The sequence below is a fragment of the Takifugu flavidus genome, chromosome 2 (assembly GCF_003711565.1).
Source record: "Takifugu flavidus isolate HTHZ2018 chromosome 2, ASM371156v2, whole genome shotgun sequence".
Taxonomy (NCBI): domain Eukaryota; kingdom Metazoa; phylum Chordata; class Actinopteri; order Tetraodontiformes; family Tetraodontidae; genus Takifugu; species Takifugu flavidus.
The window spans coordinates 15067644-15090790 of record NC_079521.1 but is presented as its reverse complement, the minus strand read 5'-3'; the positions used below and the strand labels follow the sequence as shown (position 1 = coordinate 15090790).

The 23147-nt window shown below is 46.7% G+C and overlaps 2 protein-coding genes across 4 annotated transcripts in view; one reads left to right on the top strand and one right to left on the bottom strand.

The window, feature by feature from the left end:
- Positions 1-5626, top strand: part of gpc6a (glypican 6a) — an 88466-nt gene extending 82840 nt beyond the window's left edge. For both annotated transcript variants that reach the window (XM_057019429.1, XM_057019420.1), the window contains 3 exons: positions 763-893; positions 1694-1869; positions 2021-5626. In XM_057019429.1, coding sequence (XP_056875409.1) covers positions 763-893; positions 1694-1869; positions 2021-2241 — 528 coding nt within the window. In that variant the 3' untranslated portion in view covers positions 2242-5626. The remainder of the gene's footprint in view (positions 1-762; positions 894-1693; positions 1870-2020) is intronic.
- A 4902-nt stretch (positions 5627-10528) lies between these two features.
- Positions 10529-23147, bottom strand: part of gpc5a (glypican 5a) — a 70463-nt gene continuing 57844 nt past the window's right edge. For both annotated transcript variants that reach the window (XM_057020402.1, XM_057020393.1), the window contains one exon: positions 10529-12404. In XM_057020402.1, coding sequence (XP_056876382.1) covers positions 12402-12404 — 3 coding nt within the window. In that variant the 3' untranslated portion in view covers positions 10529-12401. The remainder of the gene's footprint in view (positions 12405-23147) is intronic.

The following is a 23147-nucleotide window of genomic DNA, read 5'->3' as shown; positions in this document are numbered from 1 at the left end:
AAGAACCCCAACTCTGTCTTCAGTGAGTCAGATGAACACAATATGGATGGAAGTTGATCAAAGTCCTGTTACAGAGTTGGTTTTTGACAAATCTGGGACAACCTGAGGGAGGGACAACCTGAGGGAGGGACAACCTGAGTGAGGGACGCCCTGAGTGAGGAAGAACCTGAGTGAGGGACGCCCTGAATGAGGGACGCCCTGAATGAGGGACAACCTGAGTGAGGGACGCCCTGAATGAGGGACAACCTGAATGAGGGACAACCTTAGTGAGGGACAACCAGAGTGAGGGACGCCCTGAATGAGGGACAACCAGAGTGAGGACGCCCTGAATGAGGGACAACCAGAGTGAGGGACGCCCTGAGTGAGGGACGCCCTGAATGAGGGACGCCCTGAATGAGGGTCAACCAGAGTGAGGACGCCCTGAATGAGGGACAACCAGAGTGAGGGACGCCCTGAATGAGGGACGCCCTGAGTGAGGGACAACCTGAATGAGGGACGCCCTGAATGAGGGACGCCCTGAATGAGGGACAACCTGAATGAGGGACGCCCTGAATGAGGGACAACCTGAATGAGGGACGCCCTGAATGAGGGACAACCTGAATGAGGGACGCCCTGAATGAGGGACGCCCTGAATGAGGGACGCCTTTCACGTTCTCCTGGCGGTTTTTATTCCATCTTCCCGTCGAGCCGTTTGTGTGCAGCCTCTTTTCAAACATGGCATCACGGAGATCACATGTCTGTTCCTTCCGGTTCCTGTCGCAGGTGGTCGACATCAAAGGGAAGCTCAAGGAATCAAAGCGGTTCTGGTCCAACCTGCCTGACGACATCTGCACCACGGTCAAGCTGGCCGAGCCTGACGAGGAGCAGTGCTGGAACAGCCACATCCAGGGCAGGTGAGGACCGAGCCACCTCCAGCGGGCCCACTTATCGCCTCCTGCCTGCCCGGGATTAAAATAACCCCACCGTGTTTGCAGATTAGCACTTCCTGTCTCTGGACAATAGCGGCTGCTTCTGTGCTGAGCTCCCACATAAGCTGAGAGGCTGCGCTCGCCCAGAGGATTGTGGAGTTTCCAACACCTCTTATCGCTGCTGCAGCGGGTAGAATGTACCACTGAGCCGTGCGCTTGATTGGACAGCGAGGGGGGGTTTTTTTGTCCGATGGAGGAATTGTATGACCTCCCCCTCCCTCCCTGGCTCCCTCCCCTTACGTGTTTTCCTCTCCGAGTTATTGCCGAGTTAAGACCCGTTTGTTCTCGGGCTGGAGGTCGTATCAGTTGGAAGCATCAATTGAAACCTTTAAAGTAAAGTGATTTTTGATCTCTTTCTTCTCGAGGCTGCGGGTAGTTTTCCAGGTTGTGAACACCAGGACCCGTTTAAACATTAAGTATCCTTAATGGTCTGGTTTTCGGACTCAAGTTTTCTTCCTATTTAGAACTTCTGGCAAAACCATTTGATTCGTTCGGCTGCCTTCCTTCTAGCCCGCGGTAATTAAAACATTGATTTTAATTATCTCGTCTGGGCCACCATGCGGTTTCAGGTTGGTTTTGTACTATTTAGTCTTCATGGTGGGTGAGGAGGTGCGGTGTGTGCCAACTGTAGACCCCATCATTGACCCTATGACCCCGTTATGATGTCACACACCAAGTAATTAGCACTAAACTGAGCTGGTGTGCTGATGTCTCGGTGTGTCCAGGTATTTCCCTGAGGTGGTGAAAGAGGGTCTCACCAACCAGGTGAACAACCCTGAGGTGAACGTGGACATCACCAGGCCGGACACCTTCATCAGACAGCAGATCATGGCCCTGCGTGTCATGACCAACAAGCTGAAGAACGCCTACAACGGGAACGACATCAACTTCGGGGACTCCAGTAAGTGCTCTGGCTCGTCTCTGGTGTTCCAGATAAAACGCGGGTTTGTTCCGGACTCGCTGTTCTAGAGGCCGCTTCGCTATACTGGAGCTAATGCTAACGCTTATCTGGAGCGAGACGATCTTGACGTGGGGCTGAAATGTGTCTGCAGGTGACGAGGGCAGCACCTCCGGCAGCGGCAGCGGCTGTTCCGATGGCTGCACCACGGAGTTTGTCTATGTCGGGACGGAGGCCCCCGTCATCGGAGCCGACAGAAGCGACGAGCGGACGGCGGTGGCCACGGGCAAATCGCTTTCCCCCGCACCCTCCCTGCTGCTGGTGATGGCGGTGCTCCTGCTCCCGCACGTGGCCATGCAGAACCAGCGGAGATAATACACACGTGTGGCCTGATCACTGACGTTTACACTGTTGCGTGCAGTACGCTTCGACAGCGGGGTCCGCTGCTGCTACCACCCTGGACATGTAGAACGTCCCAGAGAATGGCTAACAGTGCTTTATGGTAGAACTGGAAGCGAGTGCAGAGCTGCATCCTGCTCCTCCCCCAAAGAATGCTCGGTACCGCCACTGAACCGGCTTTCACGTCTCTGAAACAAAACAAAAAAAAAACACGTCGATTTTTAGAAATTATTTTCAAAGGTGTCCGGGGCGGCCCGACGCTCCGCTCGGTGGCGAAAGCAAACAAATCTGTTTCTTCAGGTTTAAGGCCAGATTCAAATTTTTTGACGACGAAGTGGAAAAAATGACGCAATGCCCATTTTATCCTTTTAGCTCCGCCCCCAGACGAAAAAGAGAGAGTCTTTGTGTGGTGCATGCATTGGAAATACTGTAAACTAACAGCAGCATATTCTAGAGCTCATTTTCAAATGCAGGCTAAACAGCTTCGGATCGGGATCGTACAGCGCTAGCAGTTTCCTGTTTGGTCGGATCTCCATGGAAACGGCCAGCTCTGACAGCCACTATAGTTGCACATACGATTATCCCTACAAAAGTGCTAACCTCATGCACTACGAGAACTACTTTGCACAGATTATTTTTGTTCGCCTCATAAGTTTATACAGCTACATCTGCTCCATAGAGGAATAAAAAAGTTATATTTTCAGATCATACCAATGATTGTATTGTACTTATAAGCCGCTGCAGTATGTATCTCACTGGAAAGTTCCTGGTTACATTGGTGAATAAATGTAATTCTTGCTTTTACAAGTTCGTCGACCACCTAGAAATTTGTTTCAGCAGTTCAGTGAGACGTTCTCCGTCACGCATCTGCTAACAAGTCATTTATTTCATTGATGTTTCTTTCATCCTTGTTCTTTTCATTTCTCAGAGGACCCAAGGATGCGAGACCCATTAATGATCAGTACCTTAATGGCATCTTCCTCTATTTTCTTGGCTAGCTCTAATAATGCTTTAATTATTCATGCTTAAGGATTATTTTGTAATTGTATGTTTTTCTTTATGTTATATGACATTATATATATATATTCCATACAGAAGCTAACGATATAACTGCTCCTCTAGCTGCAGGACCTCACGCGCAGATATTTGGAGACTCGTTTGGCCAATCAGAACCGACATTTGACCCGATGTGCTCAGCCAAAATGTTCAGTTGGATTCAACTTTAGTTACAGTCGAGATTGTCTCTATATGACCCTCGTACAAACAACACTGCCAGGAAACGCTTCCTTTTAACAGGAAGTAACCTCGAGCAGGGCCAGGACCATGTGGGCGGGGAGGGAGGGGGGGCGCTCCTGCTGAGGGCCGTCCCAGTAGAGGGGGAGAAGAACACATACATGCAGCATAATTGATCACAGCCAATAAGCTGCCTCGTTTCAGAAGATCTGGTTTCTGAAACAAACAAACAGCTGCTGATCCTCCCGAAGTGGAGATGAGAGGAAAGCTGGCCCCTCCCCAACATCTGCACCAACATCAGGCACTCCGGTGACACGTGGAGAGCGCCTTTTCTTCAGATGAGCAGACGAGCGCCGTTGCCCGACATCACGCGCGCACGGGGCCGCGTTCGATGCGTCCGCAGCAGCGCTCGGGGAGGTGATTGAGCGGAGGCCTCGGAGCAGAAACTGCTATGACACAATGGAATAACTCAGGCGTGGCGCTTAATTATTCCAGCTCCGACTCAACAAACTCATCAGGACGAGTGCAGAAAATCAATGCAGGGACGAACGGCGCATATTTAGAATCCCAATGCTGAGCATCAGAAACCTCGTGACAGCCCGAGAGGCTGGAGGAAGAGATAAAGACGAGGAGCGAGGGAAACGTCCTCGTTTGGACGTGGACATTTCAGAGGGCTGTTGTGATTGGCCAAACAGGACAGGTAGCACTGCGTGCATTTATATACTCACCTGCAGGCGCTGGATAGTTCCACTGGGTCGCCATTTTTGCTTAAATCATTTGACTTTTCTCATCCATCGTCAGACCAGGAACCGCTGCTGATCTGAACTCACCTCGAAACCAGTCAGCAGCAACTGGCAGAGACTGGTGTTTACTGGTGGTAAAATATAGAAATGTCCCGTAGGTAGCCCTGACGTGACATGTGGGAATGATTCCCTGACAGCTCCTTATCCAGGAAACAAGGTTTAGATCGGAAAATACTGCAGCGACAGGATCATAATCTGTCGATCCGCAGCTCTTTTGCTCATGGGCCTAGATAAGTGGCGCTAAAGGAACCCCTGTCGCGTCCCTTTTTAGTCTCGAAAACCTTTCTCCTTGAGGTTCGCAGCAACGTGTGTTTGATAGCGGTCACACCACACGAGCATTGACCCAATTCCACAGTAAAGTTAGGCAGCCTGGCTCTGTGATTCCAGGGATTTCTACGCCCAAATGCTAACGCTACCCTGTACTTTGGCTAGTCTGTATGCAAACATTAGCCTGTGTTGAAAATGTCTTTAATGTGGAGTCCTTATGTTAAAAAGTGATGCGGCAGGGGTACTGTTAACTGCTTCTACCATCTTGATGTATCTGAAACTCGCAATTACAGAGTCAAACGTTTATAGTGACATTAGCGTCAGTAGCACTGGCGGTCGTTGGGCTCTGATATTTCTCGGTGGTCACACACAAAAGGTGTTTTTCGAGCATCCACGATGATGTTTTGGAGCTAGCATAAGCGACTGGGGCAGCATGTTCAGTAATAAGGCAGGCGGTTAGCATCACAGACATACAGAATGACACTGATTAATTAAAGGCTGCTGCCTCTTTACTCAGACTTAATGACTTTTCTCCTTTTTTAATGATCGACGATATCTGCGTTCGCTTTGGACGGGAAAGTTGGATGTTGCCATTTTCCAAAGAGCCCTCGTTGTAACAAATATATTTCACTCCTGCTGAGCGACGCCCCGCCCCCGAGACACGTGGCTTTTGCCCCAAAGCCTCTTTTTTTGTTTCTTTAATTCATTTTTAAGAAACAAAAATGAGCGAAATGGCGGCCGGGTGATATTTTGTAAGAGGGTGAGATGTGCTGTTATGCAAGTTCTCCGTGTTGATGTTGTTTGCTGCACTTTTGCTGGCTGTGTTACCGTCGTGAATCGCAGAAACAGAAAACTGAGGAGATTTTTCTTTTTCTTCTTGTGATTATTTTGAATCTGTCGGTAGCACGTTGTCGGGAATGTTCTGGGGGAAACTGAAATCGATGGTTGCAGACTTGCCTTACCATTTTTAAAAGGACTGCTTATTTGGCTTTTGTTACACATTCTTGTATATGGAGAATAATACAAAGGTAATAATAAACATTTTATTAAGAAAATAAGCATTTTTCTGCGTTTTTGTCTGTTTATGTGAGGAGAATTCCGTGACTTCACATTCTCCCTGTTGAGGTTGGAAATGAACGTAGAATTTGAAGAATCTGTCGACTCAGCAGCACAGATGTGAATGAACATTTCTTTACAGCATTGGATCACATTTTTAAATAAATATGTTCATTTATTTGTCAAGAGTGAACATCATTGACCTCATATCAACAGTGTGTCCATTATAATTAGCTACATAATGGGAACATGTGTTATCTGTTAACAGCTTTTGTTCCTCTCATTCTCATTCATTTTAAATTAACGTGTAATTTAGTTATAATAAAAAATAAATTAAAGAATAAAATTGAAAACTGGATACTTCAGGCATCAATTACACATGGAATAATCCTTCTGACCAAAACCGGGTGAAATAAAGTGATCAGACATTCAGATAAGAGGGGATGCAAAGAGAGTTGACTTTTCAAGCAGGACTTTTTATTACGTTCCACAATTATAGAATTATACAAAACAGTGTGAAAAGGTCAAACTCAACATGAAATTCAAAACTAAAACAACATTTTTATGCATTTCACAGGCAGAAAGGAAATAATTGTGTTATACTGTGGGGCCAGAGAACCGGGCTGACCCACGAGAGCGTCTTCTTTAAATAATAATTGAATTCAAATAAAAACACCCTGCCCTTTATCTCCGCACCGAGATTATTTCCTTAACCGGCACAAAGCTGGACAATTGTAGCCGAAAGTCTTTTTTGCAGCAGCGTTCAAAGCCAATGGCTGAATTTTATGTAAACTAAACAAAATAAGCATGGAAACCTACGGTAAAAATGGATTTTATTAATAAAGAATAATCTCAACAATTGAGCGGCTAGAAAATAGGAACCGTGAAAACGTCCACAGTCGACTGTAAAAGCACCTAAATGGGATTAGCAGTGGTTATAGTATCGTTTCCCATTTGGCTTTTCCATGCGAGAGACTCAAACACTGTAAATAATTAAATAAAAGAACACAATCGCACCTCAAACAAGTCCTCGGCCCACCAGAACAACAAGGTTGGTGCCTTTTAATCGCCCTTCAGAACCCGTAAAAACGAGCGTTGCCTCTGAAAGTAGGCTGGTGGCTGTAAATATGACGGTCTGAGGACGCCGCTAATGGATTCTCTGATGACACATTTCATCCCAGCACTGATTGTAATTGCTTATTACATGACAAGTAATAGTGCGAGGGCTTTGGAGACACAGGGAGGGAAAAATCCCCTGGAAGTACAGACCTATGAAATTAAAGCTCGCTTTTCAATTTCCCGTCCCACCAGACTTAAGCAATTAAACGGATGTAACCCACTATTGTATAATAAGACATAAATAAGCTCCAGAGCGGTTCCCAGATTCTTTCTTTTATCAGGACTTTCCTTCGGGTGGTATGCTCCGTCCCCCAGGTGGGAGCAGACGCTCTCGATCTCTGCCCACGCTCCGCATGTTTACGCTCTCTTTATGCTCGCTAACACGTGTTAAGTGCGGCGAGACGCATCCCTCCTCCCTCTGATATCGGTTTGCCCTTAACCTGTCGCGTTTTCAATGCTCCTATTCAACCGCCGCCGCCGACAACCGTAGGAGAGCGTCAATACCTGAAAGAAGAAGCTAATCTCTTTGAAACAACACATACTGGCTCCGCGCAGGTGTTCTCGCCTCTTTACAGCTAATTCTTAACATAATTCTTCTCCGCTTGTCAGCCGTGGAGCGTTTTCTAAGAGGATGTGCAGGCGTTTCTCTCTCTGGATTTAGGATAAAGGGCGAATTACGCAGCAGAGCACTCCTGGATAGCAGAGGCAGACATTACGCTGGCTGATCTTTCTCCAGACAAGGGACCGCACGGAGCAGAATCCTCCCGGGGGGAGCTCAGCCACCTCGCTGCTGACGGCCTACGCATTAGCATGGAGCAGAGCGGCGACAGGAAACAGTTTTATCCCTTATGACCCATTGGCGAAAGCAAGGGGGAGAATCTTAGGAATCCACATGGGTGAGGCCTGTCGCCGCACCGATCTGAACAACAAACACGGGCAAAACTGTTCCGGGAGGGAGGCTTCACCTTGGAAAACAAAGTACTTCGCCTTAAAAAACAAAGTACTTCAAGCCAGACAAAGGGAGGATTTATTTTCCTTCTTTTTATTTTCATATAGTTCAGGAAATGTTTTTGGAAACATGTTTCGTGCTCCATTTACAGAGGAGCAAAGAAAGTGCGTTTCCAGGCCAGGCCACTAGTTGGCAGTGTTTTCTGCATCGGGCTCCGCACAAAAAAGCTGAGCGACAGATCAGGGAAATAAAGTGCTGAGAGGAACAGAAGAACCATCATGTCTGATGAACAGAAGAACCATCCTGTCAGATCCTTTAGAGGCTGAAGGCGTTCTGTCCTCTGGACCCGGAAGTGGCAGCCAGGACCCTGATCTGCAAAGTGTGAACCAGTAAAAGCTGCTGCTTCTCTTCCCTGCTGAAGACGCACAACTAAAGTGTTTGTGTGTCACAGATGGAACTGACAGCACGTCCGTCCTGGATGTTGAAGTTGTTGATGCTACGTGGGAGAAAGTAGCTGAATATATAAGTGAATATAGTTTGGACAGGGTGGAATCTGGGGCCTGGGAGCACCACAGAAGGAATATTAGCAGGAAGACTCGCGCGTGACTCATTTGATCTGAAAATTTGAAATTTTGAAGGTTAGCTCTTCTGGCAAATGGGTCACGGAGACGGCCTCGGTTAACGACGCCCGCACATGTGGGAGCTGCGATAAGTGGGTCACTTTCAGGAGGGGGGGGGGAGCCGTTCTCCAAAAAAATGAACAGGGTGAAGCCGGCGCTGATAAGGCTGGGAGAATAGAGAGCGAGTCGGCACATTTGTATCAGTTAATTTCACATTTTCTATTATCTTTATCGTTGCTCTGCGATGTTTCCAGGTGTTCCACATCAGTCCTGCATCGCTCTTATTTCCCATCAGCCAGTGGGGCCAATCAGACCCCTGCATATTTACTGGATGTTTCATGTAAAAACCAGTTAGCAGATCCAGTTTTGGACTGGAGCAACCAACAAAAGAGCAACCTGCATTAGCACGCTGCTGTCACATGAGTGAAATGTATCATTTCTTAGACGTCACGTCATGAGGAGTGATAAAAAAAAAGCTAAAAATGAGTGAAGAGGAAAGAACAGACGGATGAGAGAACTTCCTGTGAAGCCTGAGCTGTGGACCTGACTGTGAGGGACACAGCAGGAGAAGACCGCACTGATGAGAATATTGAGCGTTTTACTCTAGTTTGGCTCAAAACAAAAACCTGGGGGGGTTGGGGGCACTTTAGAAAAGGCACCTGTGGGGAAGCGGAGAGCTGAGATTTCAAAAGGAATCCATGCCGGCAGTCTTTAAGGAGGTAAATCTTCAAGTAGATGCCTCATTCTATTAAATCCCAGTAGTATTCAATTCAGAGGCCACACTGTGTGTGTGTGTGTGTGTGTGTGTGTGTGTGTGTGTGTGTGTTGTGTGTGTGTGTGTGTGTGTGTGTGTGTGGTGTGTGTGTGTGTGTGTGCGTGTGGGTGGGTGGCAGTTGTAAACAGTCAAAATAAAAACAAAGCAAATAACAAATGTCCACCGGTGAGAATGAATCAATGCAGTTTTCTTTACAATTTCCATTGATTCCTTTGAAGCGTGTGGAGAAATTAAAGACCACATCAAAGGAAAACGACGGTTTTGAGCGTTTCAAAGGCAAAGAAACCTGAAATCCCGCTGATGGACCTGCAAAGTCAGAAGATCACCACTTTTCTACCTTTGGACCTTGAATATTTTGGTCAGACTGAGGAGAAACAAAGAAATAAACACGCCACAAAACACTCAAACTTCTTCTGTCACTATGGCAACAGGCCTCCAATTGTTTAAACATTCCCTTTGTTCGGGGTCTAACGCCTTGACACGGTGAAAGACGTGCTGCTTCCAAAATGAGCTCCTGGGGGAAAAAAAGAGATATGAAATGAAATCAACCATGAAGAACCTCACTGGTGATTAAAGCTATGTTACGGCTAAACGTTAGCCGCCGCCAAGGTCACTCTAATCGCTTTGAGCGAAACAGGAGCCTCGGTGGAAAACGCAAAATTTATCTGCGTCCAAGCTGAAGCGGAACTCGGCGTCCTTCTCGGCAGAAGGTCCCGCGAGCCTCCGTCAGTGTGCAGCAGATAAAAGAGTCCAGAGAGGCTCGGCGCTACCCACGGTTTCACCTCTGAAGACAACAGGGGAACCCGTACGGATGAGACATTTCAAGCGTTTACGCCATTTCAGGGAAGTTTAAATGACTCATGAACCATCATTTCATGCTGCTGATTTCACTGGAGGCTTCCGAAGAGACGCACAATCACCAGAACAACAGGCGCCTCCATTACAACACGCTGAAACGTCACTTGTTATGGCGAATGTTGAGGGTTTAAAACACTTAAAACACAGCAAGCTGCCCAAGATTAGCAAATAAAGCTCAAATTGAATTAGCAATCATACGTTAGCGATAATATTACATCCACAGATGAGCGCCATTCCTCCCTTCACGCGACCTTTGGGAAAGATTAAAGTGACTAACGGTTATCTAGAAAACGTCTCCAGGAAGCGAGGCTCTGCCTGGACCGGGTCACCGGTCACACACTGGTACCGGGACTGTTGGGAGGCTCCAGTCAATGAATGTGCATGTAGGAAGAAACGGGATGAAACAGGACTGGAACCCTGAACCCCGAAGTGATACTGTACATGTATTAGAGTAGCCACAACTAGCGCTACTAGCTTGGATGGAAGGTTTCCAAGGAAACAAGTCAGGTAAGTTTGAGTGACCTGCCCAAATGTGTTAACAGTCTGTTTCCCCTTAAAGTTTTCATAGAAGGAGAAGAATCAATTCAGTTTAAAGGCATTTTTATTGAAAAATACACACAAACCTGATAGAGAGTGCATCCATTTACTGGTTGTTGATGGAATCACTGACACAGTCGGGCATCTACACACCATCACAGTCCCAAAAACACACCAAAGTTGCCGTGACGGCGAACCACACGGCGGATTTTACATTGAGCTGGCTGCCTGTCATCAACCAGAACCAGGACGCCTCAGCGTCGTAGTGAGACAGTGTTGCACACTGTAGTCGTCATAGCAACTCAGACAACTGTTAACGTTGTTACACACTTTCTAAATCACAGCGCACAAAAGTGCCAAAAAACTGTGAAATAATAAGCCGGGAGCGTGCTAATGTCACACCTGGAGTTACCTGCAGATAGCGAAGCATCCCAGGTGTTCAAATTAACCATGAATGTAGATAAAAACAGTCAGAATAGACTGTACCTTTGGTGTAAGAACTGAAGAGCGGAGACATATTCATTTCATTCAGCTTTCATTGGCTTTGTTCAAGAGTTTTGTTTGTTCGTACAGTTTTAAAATCAGTAGCTAAGGTCAATTGGGTCGTCATGTAACAGGTAAATACAATAAATAGGTAGTTGTGTCCCTCCATGTAGTAGATGGAGCAAACCTCCTCATTAGCAGTTGAAAAATTAAATGGAAATAATCTTTACTGCCCTCTCACAACATTTCACCAGTGTCCACCAGCTAATTGCTGGGCTAGGCTAGCATAGCAGCATATGCAGGCTGAAGATGACTTTCATGCTGCTATTTGTTGTTTAAATAAATTAAAAATCCAATTTTTCTTAAAAGTCTAATTCCTGCACAGAGAGAGACTGAAACGCTTCCATCATCCAAGAGAGCGAATAATCAAGGTTGTTGTAGTTTTAGACTCTTGTGTTCCTAAATTTAACTTAAAACCTCATCAAAACAGTAAAAACTGTTGCGAAATAGCTGAGCTGACAACCAAAGAGCCGGTTTAAATGCTCTCATCCGGTGAAACCAACCAGATATGCTTGTCTGTTAGCCGTTAGCCGGCGCGGTAGCAGCCTAGCTCGCCTCTTCCGCGCCAGTAAGTCAGGCAGCTGTTAGCTGCAATCCAGACCTCCACAAAAGCAAGGGGTGATTGAGTCAGAAAGACCATAATAGACTCTGGGGGAAACTAATCTATTTCTCCAGGAAAATAAAAAAAAAAGACCATCAACTCTCTGTTGCTACTTCACATCCACCTACTCACCTCTCTCCTCTCTCCTTCAACAGCAGTAACGTTACAGGTCATTGTTGCCATGGAAAAAACTAACTGTAAATGCACTCTGGGCAGCTTTTACAGCACAAATCTTTTTTTTCTTCTCATTCCTAATTATCAAGTGTACGATCAGGCAAGTGTGTTATTAAATGTGTTGTTAAAGTTACAGATTGTAGCATAAATTAAAGTTCATCTTTGCTCAGAGGAGAATTAAAACTCGCTGTTTGGACCCCTTTGGTGCAGTTACGCAGAATCAGGTGGATGATTATATACATCTATGGAAACAACATTTAAATTAATACCAGCATAAAATAAAATCATTATGAATAGCTCGACAATGTCTGTTTTCTTTTCTTTTTGCCTGGTAAGTGAAGAGAAATGATTAGTCTTTGCTGCTCCCATTAAAATGAAGCCTGAAATTGAGTCTTTAAAGTTCCACGACGCAAAAAGAACAGAAGAGAAAGGAAGAGCAGCTGTTACAAGGCCCGTAGAGTGTGTAACCACGGCAGCACGAAGCCCCAGAGGGCCGCAGTCAGTCCCAGGCTCCCGGATCTGCCCTTTAGCTCCCGCTCCTCCACAGGTGGACGACGACGATGATGATGATGATGGTTCTGATCAGCAGCCACATCTGGACTCACTGATGAGAGAGCAGAGAGAGAAGAGACAGCCTGTTAGGAGAGAGAGAGCGAGTGTGTGTGTGTGTGTGTGTGTGTGTGTGTGCGTGCGTGCATGCGTGCGTGCGTGCATGCGTGCGTGCGTGTGTGTGTGTGTGTGTGTGTGTGTGTGTGTGCATTAATTCAAAACTTGAAAGAAAAGCAGAAGAAACCTCATCATCGGTGTCCCCTCGCCCAGTGTTTGGGGAGGGGAGCCGGACTAATGGGAATTACTCATTACAGCCGTTCATTTACTGAAGGATGTTTTTTGCAGTATATTTAGCCCTTAATGATGCTAATCGCTAACGTTTCTCTTTGACATCTTGACTTTGGAAACCGGGGTCACGTCTCGGGCTGAGTGTTAGCTTTTTCTCCGTGGTGCTCATTATTACGTGCTGACTGATGGAGGTGGCAGGCGTGGGGGGGGGGGGGGGGGGCTGCAGACGTTGACTAGCATCAAAAGAGGAGAACACAAGATTACTTGTTAATACTGGCTGTTGAAATGAAACAGGGGTTTCTGAAGACAACAGGAGGAAGAACGGGATCAAAAACACGAAACAAAAATACATCGCAGAGCTGTACCTGATTATGCTAACAATAGCACTGGGATGTGATGTGAGGCAAAAGATGATTATAATTTACACCAAAAACTGCTCACTGCTCTAAAACTCAGTTTCATTGAATCTGTCAGCATCTAAGGAACAACTAGCTATGGTTGGCTAGCAAGACGCTGCCTTAACTAGCAGCTGATCTTTCCCAACGGTACGACGTGACGGCAACATCAGGGGCAACATCAGGGGCAACATCAGGGGCAACATCAGGGGCAACATCAGGGGCAACATCAGGTGCAACATCAGGGGCAACATGAGGGAGCTGCAACTGCATACTTGGACAGATGGATAGAAATAATGGTTTTACTGGGGAAGAAAGGATAGTTGGTCTGGTTGTACTGGGATGAAAAACCTGGTTGGACTAGCTAGTGATCTATTTCCATATAAAGGAAGTAATAAATGTGCGGGTCATTCTTGGCAGTGATTTGCTGATATTATTTTTGGAATGCGTCAGTGTGATGCATCTGAGCGTGACCCAAAACCAACTTCCGACTGGTTCTTCACCGATGACCCCCTTGGACCCGTGTCCGCCAGAGAACTGCAGCCAGAGCGACAGAAACGGACGGAAACCGGGCTTGAACACTCGCGCAGTAAATCTGGCACGTAAAAGGTGGAAAAACCGGATTAGCCGCCCTCCGCCTTCATTTAACACCAAATTCTATAAATAGCAAAGTCTCTTCATTAAGGCCGCACACAGATCTGCACATTCTATTTAATAATTCAGCCATTAATAACCACCATCGCATCTGAATCAAGACGGTCCAGAACCGAGAGCACGAGCATGAGATCCTCTAGTTATTAATGATTCAACAGTCACAAACAGGAAATGCTACTAATCTCTGAAAAAAGACAACTTAGCTGGTCTTTACACCAGTTTTCTTGTGTTATCGGCGCTTTAACGCCAAAACAAACCCCCAAAAGTTGCGAGACATTTGCTTCTGGTTGAGCTTCAGATGTTTGCCGAGCTGCGTGTTGCGAGCAGGACCGGATCAGAAACTCGCCACTCAGACCCAATCGATGGCCGCTGATGTCTGAGGGCCGACGGTGATCAATATCACACTAAGTGCACCCGGGAAAAGAAAGCACGGCGGGAGAGCGGCGAGGGCGATGAATAGTGCATTTTATGTCATTACCAGAAGGTCAGCGTTCAGACACGAAGGTCTGCCGCTTCAGCGGCTCCAGTTTAGAGTTTTCAGAAGGATGTTAAAGGGAAACGGAACAAAACGGACCGGAGGAAAGAGGGCGGCGGCGTTGAGCAGCGCTTTAACGGGCTGAAATCTCTGTAGAGAACTTTGATTTCGGCTCCCTGAGAGTCTCCGTGGGTGCTTTGATGTGGACCTTTGGTCACATTGAGCCGCTCGCAGCATCCCGGGATCAGCCCATCTCTCCAGGCTCATTTGAGGAAAAACAAATTGGAGGTTTTGGTGTGTTGAGATGTTGCTTCAGTGGGTCGAGAGCAGGAACCGAGCAGCAGAGGATCTGAATCACATACCTGCGCTCCGTTTCTGATCCGACACATCGGGCAATAAAGCCGTGAACAACTTCCTGATGTGACTGATCTGCCAGCCAGAACCAGAACACATGAAACGAATGGCATTTGGACCTCAGCAGCCACGTCCCATCTCCTTAAAAATCCATCCTGGATCGCAATCATCCAAGTACCCAGGGAGCAGGATTAAGGAGGAACATGAAGGAGTTAAATTAGCATATAAAAAGGTTAAATAAAGGGTTAATAAAGGTTTAATAAAGGTTTAATAAAGGTTTGATAAAGGGGTTAATAAAGGTTTAATAAAGGGTTAATAAAGGTTTGCTGCATCTTCTTTTGATTGCAAATGTTAAAGTACAGTAATACATCAGAATCACCCAGTGAAAGTTTTATTTGTTCGTATTATGTCTTCACATTCTTCAGAGGTGATGAAGCATTCGAGAGGTCATTCAGAGGTCAGACAGAGGTCAGACAGAGGTCAGACAGGTAATACCCCACACCGACGTTTAGTTTTGCACAAGCAGATCGAGCCCAAATGTTCTGTGGTCAAAGGTCACGGGCGCTCCTGGACGGCTCACGCAGAATGAGACACTTACGAAGTGTCGCTGTCATTGATCACTGAGCTGAAGGATAAAATCAGAACCTCAGACCTTCAGAACTGTCTCATAACAGAGTCGCTCCAGATAAACCTGCAGACGTTGTTCTGGGTGACGCAATCTCTGACCAGCTGCTGCATACATACATACATACATACACACACACACACACACATACGTACGTACGTACGTACGTACGTATGTGTGTGTGTGTGTGTACATACATACATACATACATCTCCATGTCCTCACCCAACTGGTCCACGTACCGTACTGATACATGCTATTTTGCTGCCTGAGCGGAACAATCGAAGCGCTGATTTTCTGCAGCTACGACTACATAATAAATTCAACGAGAGCGTAATCAATCCTCCTTCATCCGTCCCGATAAACACTGAGGTGCTGAGTATTTGGGTCCAGGGTCGCTGTGCCTCTCGTCTCGTGTTTGTTTCGCCTCTCGCCTCAGATGAGAGGTGTCATCTTCAAACACAGCAACAAAAGTTCAGCAGTCACCCTGACTGGTGGCAACTAAAAGCCTCTTTTTGCTGTTTTGAGCCTTTTCATCCACATTGAGTAGCATCATTTGGAACCTTTTATATCAAAAATATCGCCGCAGCGATAATAATGTAAATTCTGTCTCAAGGTCTTATACAGTAAAACGTTCCTCGAGTCCTCCACAGACCTCAAATGTGTATTGAACTGATGTCGCTTCATCGTTTATCACTGCTTTTAAGAGTCTGCGGCTGCGTAGGTGATGATACAGAGCGCCTGGAAATACAGATGGCTTCATTCTCACTTGTGCACACACCGCTGCACCTGCCCCAGAGTGGAGCAGGCGGCTCAGCCCCTGCAAATGAATTTTAATGACCAGCGCGTAGTCACACGGAGCATGACGAGCAGGATGAATGTGGAGAGGAAGAATTTCCAGTTGTCCCCCCCCCCCCCAAAAAAAATGGAACTTTACATGCAGAATGGAACTGAGGACAAACGCTATCCCCTCCCACCCCCCAATGAGGACCGCCAGTCTCCAGGTGGTTCCACAGAGCTCTGCATCAACGATGGAGCGACCTCCTCAATCAGGTCAGACGGCCTCTATTTACCACCGAGGCCTCCCAAACACCTGTTCTGACCACATCTGAAGAGCCTCCGTTGCACAATAATGGGATCAATGGAGCAGAATTTAAGACAAAGGCCTGGTTTTTCCAACCGTGCATCCCTGCGTGAAACCAGCGGGATGATAAAGTGCTCTGGTTTGGCTGCTCGTGTCCTGGATCCCATCGCCCCAGCCTCTATTACATCCTAAAAGCAGTCAATACCGGGCCCTGGCTGCCAGTCACTCACCCAGGCTGCGCGCACAGGCAGACTACAGATTAGCTTGGGAAACTCAAAGCTGCTCTGTGCTCGACGTTTCTGCTCATCACGTGCTAAAACACACCGATGCACATTAAAATAAAGTTCTCATGTTGCAGAGTTCGCAAACACACTGGGTTGCTGCCGCTGAAGGAAGTTGCTTTATTCACACACAGCATGTTATATGATCTTTAATCATACACAGATTGTAATTATTCCTGGAGACGTGACTCAACTGGCAGCGAAAGACAACTAAATTCTGGTCTTGGTTCCTGGCAAGTGATGAAAGGCAGGTTGAAAACAACCTCATTAATACTGTATCAGGCAGAGGCAGGGCGCGCTAACGAAAGGAGGGGATGTGTTCAATTTTTCATGCGTGCTTCCTCTCCCACAGAGGAAACAAAACACACAGGCCTGATCAGATTGACACGCGCTGCCCTTCTGCCTGGCTTTTCTTTTCTTTTTTGTTGTCGTTAACAGCGCCGGCTCCCGTCGGCTGAGCTAACTCTCGCTGAAGTCAACTTCCCGCGACTGCAAAATGAACCACCTCTTGTGCCGCATAAACAGGACAAGGTCGTCCACGTGTTTTATCTCGGGCTTCGGTATGAGATCCAACGGTGGACGGGAGCATTAAAGGGCTGAAAATCTAAATTCCCCTCTTGTTCTCTTCTCCAGTCACCTTCCTCTTCTGAGTCCCACATGGACGCAGTTATCAAAGTTTTTGGTTCCCTTTATAACGCTGTATTTATGCAGATTGCGACAAGCTACTCCATCCATATATCCATATATCTATCCATCCATCCAACCTATCCATCCATCTACCCAAAGCCTCAGTGGGCCCAGGGTAGGACCCTGTGGTATACCCATTCTAATGCACCCATTTTGACACATTGTTACCTACGCTATTGATTTTAATGATATAAAAATTTTACCCACATTGCTCTTGGCTGTTTTCTATTGTTTCCCATCTATTTCTGTCCGCTTCAGAGTTTAATTAGCACCTTTTGCAGTTAGCATCAAATTGGACTCTCCGTTACAAGTTCAATGCGGAGCTCCTCCAAAGATGGATGCAGACTGTATGGGCTCTAATGAAACAGGTTCTAATGAAACACCTGTGGCGGGGACAATGTCGCAGTTTGAGTAATCAGCTCGCGCGGAACCGAAGTTTTAAACAAAGATCACGATGGACTCTTTCCTGAACGTGCTTGTGATCTGCTAATTAGAACAACTACATCAAAACCAGAGATTACTCTTCAGGAAACACTCTGCATATCAGAGACCCTCCTGTTATTAACCTTCAATTAACCTTTAATAAACAGACAGCTGTGCGTGTTATTCCCCGAGATCGCACTGCAGAGGATCCATCCCATTTCCCGGGGAGCCGCTCATGGCTGATTAGGCTGGTGATGGCTCCTCAGCTTACTGAACATGAAACCTTGCAGAACCTTGAAGGCTGCGGAGACGATGAAACGGTCGGAGCTTTGGTTTGACTTGGCGTGTCTTCAAAAGGCTGCACGTGGACCTCAGACTATCACAGGAGCAGTTTGCAGACCCCAATATTGGGACAAAGACTCTTTGTTGCCCCCTGGTGGCCGGTTTTAACACATGGGGAAGCTCCTCATTCCTTAATTAATAAAACCATCTTTCCACTGCCTTCCTGTGAGTTTCTTCTACTGGTTTGATGTGGTTTCCTCCTCTCTGGTCCAGCTTTGGATTTGTTTAGCGAGAATGTCACAGACTCTCTCATGAAGACTGAGGATTTGTTTCTTCTGCTCCAGCGACCTACGACCACAAAGTGTTAGCAAGCTAGAAATGTGACTTAGCAACGAAGATGTGTTCAGCGACCTTTTTGATGAATGTAAAGCATTAGCATCCCTAGCTGCCTCCGGTATGTGGAGTTGAAGCTGCTCCGTCCAGCTCAGCATTCAATCATGTGATGGTTCAAACAAACCGACTCTGGTTACACAAACAACCCTCCCTTTGTGTTTCTGTTGACCACATTTTTGTCCCGTTTGTAATTGTCTGATGCTCAGCACACTTCAGCGCTGCGAGAGCTCGTTGGCCCAAATCAACAAACAGCCCAGGACAACTCTGACTGTGCACCGTGTCGCTAATGGCTCCCCTCCCTCTTCCCCACAATATTGAGCAACAACACTGGACCGTAAACAAAAGCGAACATTTGCAGGAGGTTTTTTCCCCCTGAAATGTTGGTCCAGACAGATGAGTTATGAGCTAAACGGGTGTATCGACAAATGCCTGGTTTGTTTCCCCCTGCATTTTTTACTCTGGGAGCGGTCCAGAAGTATCTCACCCAGAACAACAAGAGCATCAGTGTACATCTGTTTATAGTGAACCAGGCTGGACTGTGGCTAAAGGCTAGCGATTAAGAACTTGCAGTATTTTAACTGCTAACCGGTGTACCCATATTTGTACCTGGATCGACCTCGGCTAAAATGAGGTGTGTTTCCACTGCAGGAGGTCCTACTAAATACTGGTGGCAGGAACTTGACAGGAAGTGTTTGTCTCGCTTGCCCCCCCACTGTGGGGTAGGACCCCTCCAAGACGACATGATTAACTGCCCCTTAATCACCGCGAAACGAGGAAGATGAACATAAAAGGGGCTACAGACGAGAATGTGATTTCCTACAGGTCCGTGAAGTGTACATCTACAGAGCTTTGCCCACATTTTGTTACATTCTATCATGTGTGCACACATCAGTCTGTTGATGAATATGGGAATGGCACATGTGTTGTGTTGTGTTGTGGTACTTAGAAACAGCAAAACACAATGCAGTTGCATTGGTTCTGGCTTGTGTGTTTATGGAAGAGGATGCTATGAACGGGAGGAGAGGTGCATCTGCGAGGCTAACGCTCCTCTTCTGTTGGGTTCGGTGTCACGTCTTTAGCTAATCATGTTTTTTTAGATAACTGCTGTCACAGTGAGATGGTATTTGGATAAAAAGCAGTTTAATAACTACAATAAATAATGTAAATCACAGCAAAGTAAGTTCAGTGTGACAGCTAAGTTGGACCTGTGTGTGTGTGTGTGAGTGTGTGTGTGACAGAGGGCCAAAAGCACTGAATCCTAATGGCTCAACCGATCTCCTCACTTCAGTCGGGCTCTCCCTGCGGTTGATTAACTTTGTGATCCATTAAGTGGCTTCATCCCCTCAGCAGGGAGATGGTGCCCTCCACTCTACCCTCCGAGGATTAGGGGAATCCCTCAGACATCATCAAAGGGGCTCCGAGGTGAGGAGCCGCACTGACTTTCTATGAAGCGCCGGCAGAGAAGGCAGCAGCTCTCCTGAACAGCTCAGACGGTTCCTGTTCCGCCTCCCGGAGCCCCATCACACATTTGGAATATGGGGGGGAAACCACAGATTTTTCTGATAATAAAACACTGGAGGTGTCAGATCTTTGCACGAGACATCTGTCGGGGATGTAATGGAATGTGACTTTAACCGCTCCATCCTTGCAGCATAAATTTGCACAGCCTATATTTGCAAAAAAAAGAAAAGTTGCCTCTTTTCTTTTGTAGCTGCATTTAGAAAATCTGAGCTTTGAAAAATCCTAAAGTGCTTAAGGTATCAGGGGATTGGACTCCAGCTCTGCTTGGTGTGAGGCCTGTTTGAAGTTTTCTCACCTACAACGGGGTGATAACAGGGAAGCAAATCAGATAAAACTTTATTAAATAGCCCTGTTGTAAGACTCTTCTCCATCATCTGTTGGCTGCCGTCAATAGAAAAACTATGTTCTACTATGTGTTTCAAATGATAAAAAGTGGTTTTAATTGTCCTAAACAGTCTTTCAGTCCATTCATTCTTCATTCTTCATTCTTATCTTTTTCTCAGCATTTAAGGATTTAAATCAATGCTAATTTTCCTGCATCCACCCGCCCCCCCCCCCCTTCCCGCCAGAAGCGAATCCAGAACTCATCGTCATGGCGATGGACCTCAAGCTGAGCTGCAGCGAGGCCGCAACTTTTCCCTCAGCAAGGTGTGAATGTGGCATGAAATGAGGTACGGAAGCAGGCCAAATTGATATTTAATTAATGTCTGGCCTGGCTGGAGGGCCCGGGCTCATCTGCTCCCTGTCTCATCCAATATGCATGATTTACTCGCCACGGCAACATTTTCACGCGATGAGAAGCGCAGAGGAAGCAAAGCGCTTGGCAGGAACGCTGTAAACCTTCACATATTCCATGAGAAATGTGCCGACACGCCCTATATTTCATGCAAAAGACGGAAAACACATCTTTGAAGTGCTTATTGGCGCTGCCATCTGCGCTGGTCTGAGAGTCCTGGGACACCTTTCTCTTTATTTTTTAGACCCTCCTGTTTATTTAATGAAGGCGCTCCGTAAAGGTGAGCACCACTCTGCTGATGTCACCTATTTCCTGTCTGCAGGCTGGAGTGTCTCAGCAGCTCCACACCTGCAGGAACGGCTGTTAATCTCGCCGTTTGTCTCCTCACGTTAGCCGCCCCCGCTAAAATCAAAGCACGAACAGCGTCTTCGGGTTCCTCGTTTATGAGAACGTTTAATAAGGAGACAAACGTCTGTGCTTTACACTTGATGAGCTTCACAAGTGCTTTTTAAAAAGCTTATTAGAGGTAAAGAAATAAATTCCCGTTCCGAGAATATGAAGATATATTCTGGCGCCGGGGTAATGTGGAGCTGATAAGATCCGCTGCTTGAATGACGACAGGCGTCATTAGGCAGGGGAACGTAAAGGCCATGAGCAGCAAAATTTGGAGATATGATAAACCCGACATCGTCTCTATTTCCACGTGTTTACTCAAAGAAATGAAGGACCTCTGAAGTGGCTGTTTGCCTCGACACATTTCTGCCTACGTACAGTTTCCGGCAGAACATCCCTTCTCGGGTTCTATATGATCCAGCAGCAAGAAAGGAGAGAACATTAGTTTTCCAGGCCGGGCCATCTGTCAGCCCTCCGACATTACCCATGTTACATTAAATAAATGCCCGGCTTTTCTCAGGAGTCCACAGCCACGTTATTAAACTGCCTACCTGTGTTACAATGATAGATGCGGACCTCCGGCGGGCCCGGCCTCGCCATAAATGCAGAACATGAAGAGATCGCTTTCACGGACAACCGGTATGAGGAGTGAAATCAGGTCCAGCACAGCTGAGTGGAGAACACGCGGCAGCTGTGGAACACAAGGACTTACAGAGTAAAGTTGGCCACACTCTCCTATTTCGGAGCCTGGTGGACTCGCTGCCTTCAGCCTGTTCTTAAATAAATTTGTTTCTGTACCGCCCAGCAGCCGAGCCGCTCTCCATTGTTGCCTGACAAAAACGGCAAAAAGATCCAAACCGCCATCCGCTGAAAATGCAGCTTCTCTTTACTGCAAGTGGACCCGACACAGCCTGCTCCACGTTAACCAACCGCACAACTGGTCGTGAAAAAATCAAAAATGGAGGCAAGCTGCGACTCATTTGAGATGCTAATTGCGTTCGGCTAATTAGAAATTTCTACAACGCTCCAGCTCCATCCTGATATCCCTGAAACCTTTGGAAAGAACCATAGTTTAGTCTGGACTTTACTGAGGGAGAAAAAGCATCTATCCATCTGTCGCCACTTGCTCCTAATTAAAGTCACTGGAGGTGCTGGAGTCAGTCCCAGCAGCCACTGGCTGGGAGGCAGAAAAGCACCCTGGACAGATCATGCACGCAAACACAAACACACACAAACACACACACACACACAATCACATCTAGGGAAAATTTAAGGTTCTCCAATAACTACTTATGTGCACAGGGAGCACATGCTAACTCCACATGGACCAAAATCCCTGTACTGACCTGTAGAATCCAGAATTAAGAAATGATGAACATTACTATTCATATTATCATTAATGCCTCAAAGCTGCCAGGTTACCGGAGGCACAATAGAGCTGTCACGTGAGGTCTGCAATGTTCAGAGGGTGAAGAGTGATTCAGTTAGGCCCTTAAAGATTCTTTAGCCCAAGGGTGCCTGAGAGGTTAATGCAACCACGACCCACCAGGAGACATAAATATTCAATATCAGGTAAAGATCAATGTTCCAATTCATTTGTAAAGCCTTAGCGTAAGGAGCATTAGGCAGAACACACAGCGGCAGTCACCATCCCAGGTCACAGCTTTGATGGTGTGTGTGTTCCGTGGCCGACACACAACACACACGGCCACAGGCGTGCACGCAAGAAGGGAACCCTTCCAGTAGAGGCTGTAATCGATTCATTATGCAATAGTTTGCCGACAGAAACTGGAGAGCTTGAGCCTGCTCCTGCCTCGGTCACAATCGTGTCTGCCTGCCAATTCCCCACCAGGCTGTAGTGACAAGGCTTCAGATGGCGAGGGTGATAATGGATGGTTATAATGGTCAAGCCTGGACCGCACATTAAGGACCTGGTCGATTCTCAGTATTGCACGCAGGAAACGCTGCCAGCAATCAATGCTAGGCTAATGTGTGAAAAGGAGTAAGCTGAATGTCAGTGTTGCTAATCAATAACTATTCATTTTCACCGGCCACATTTCCACAAATAGGACACTTAATATCGTGTGATTGGGTGATTACCATGCCCAATTAAGTGTGTGTGACACTTCCGATGAACGGTGGATGGGAAGCATCAGTCACGGAGCGCTAATGGAGACGTACAGCAGACCCTGATCGACAGCCGGGAG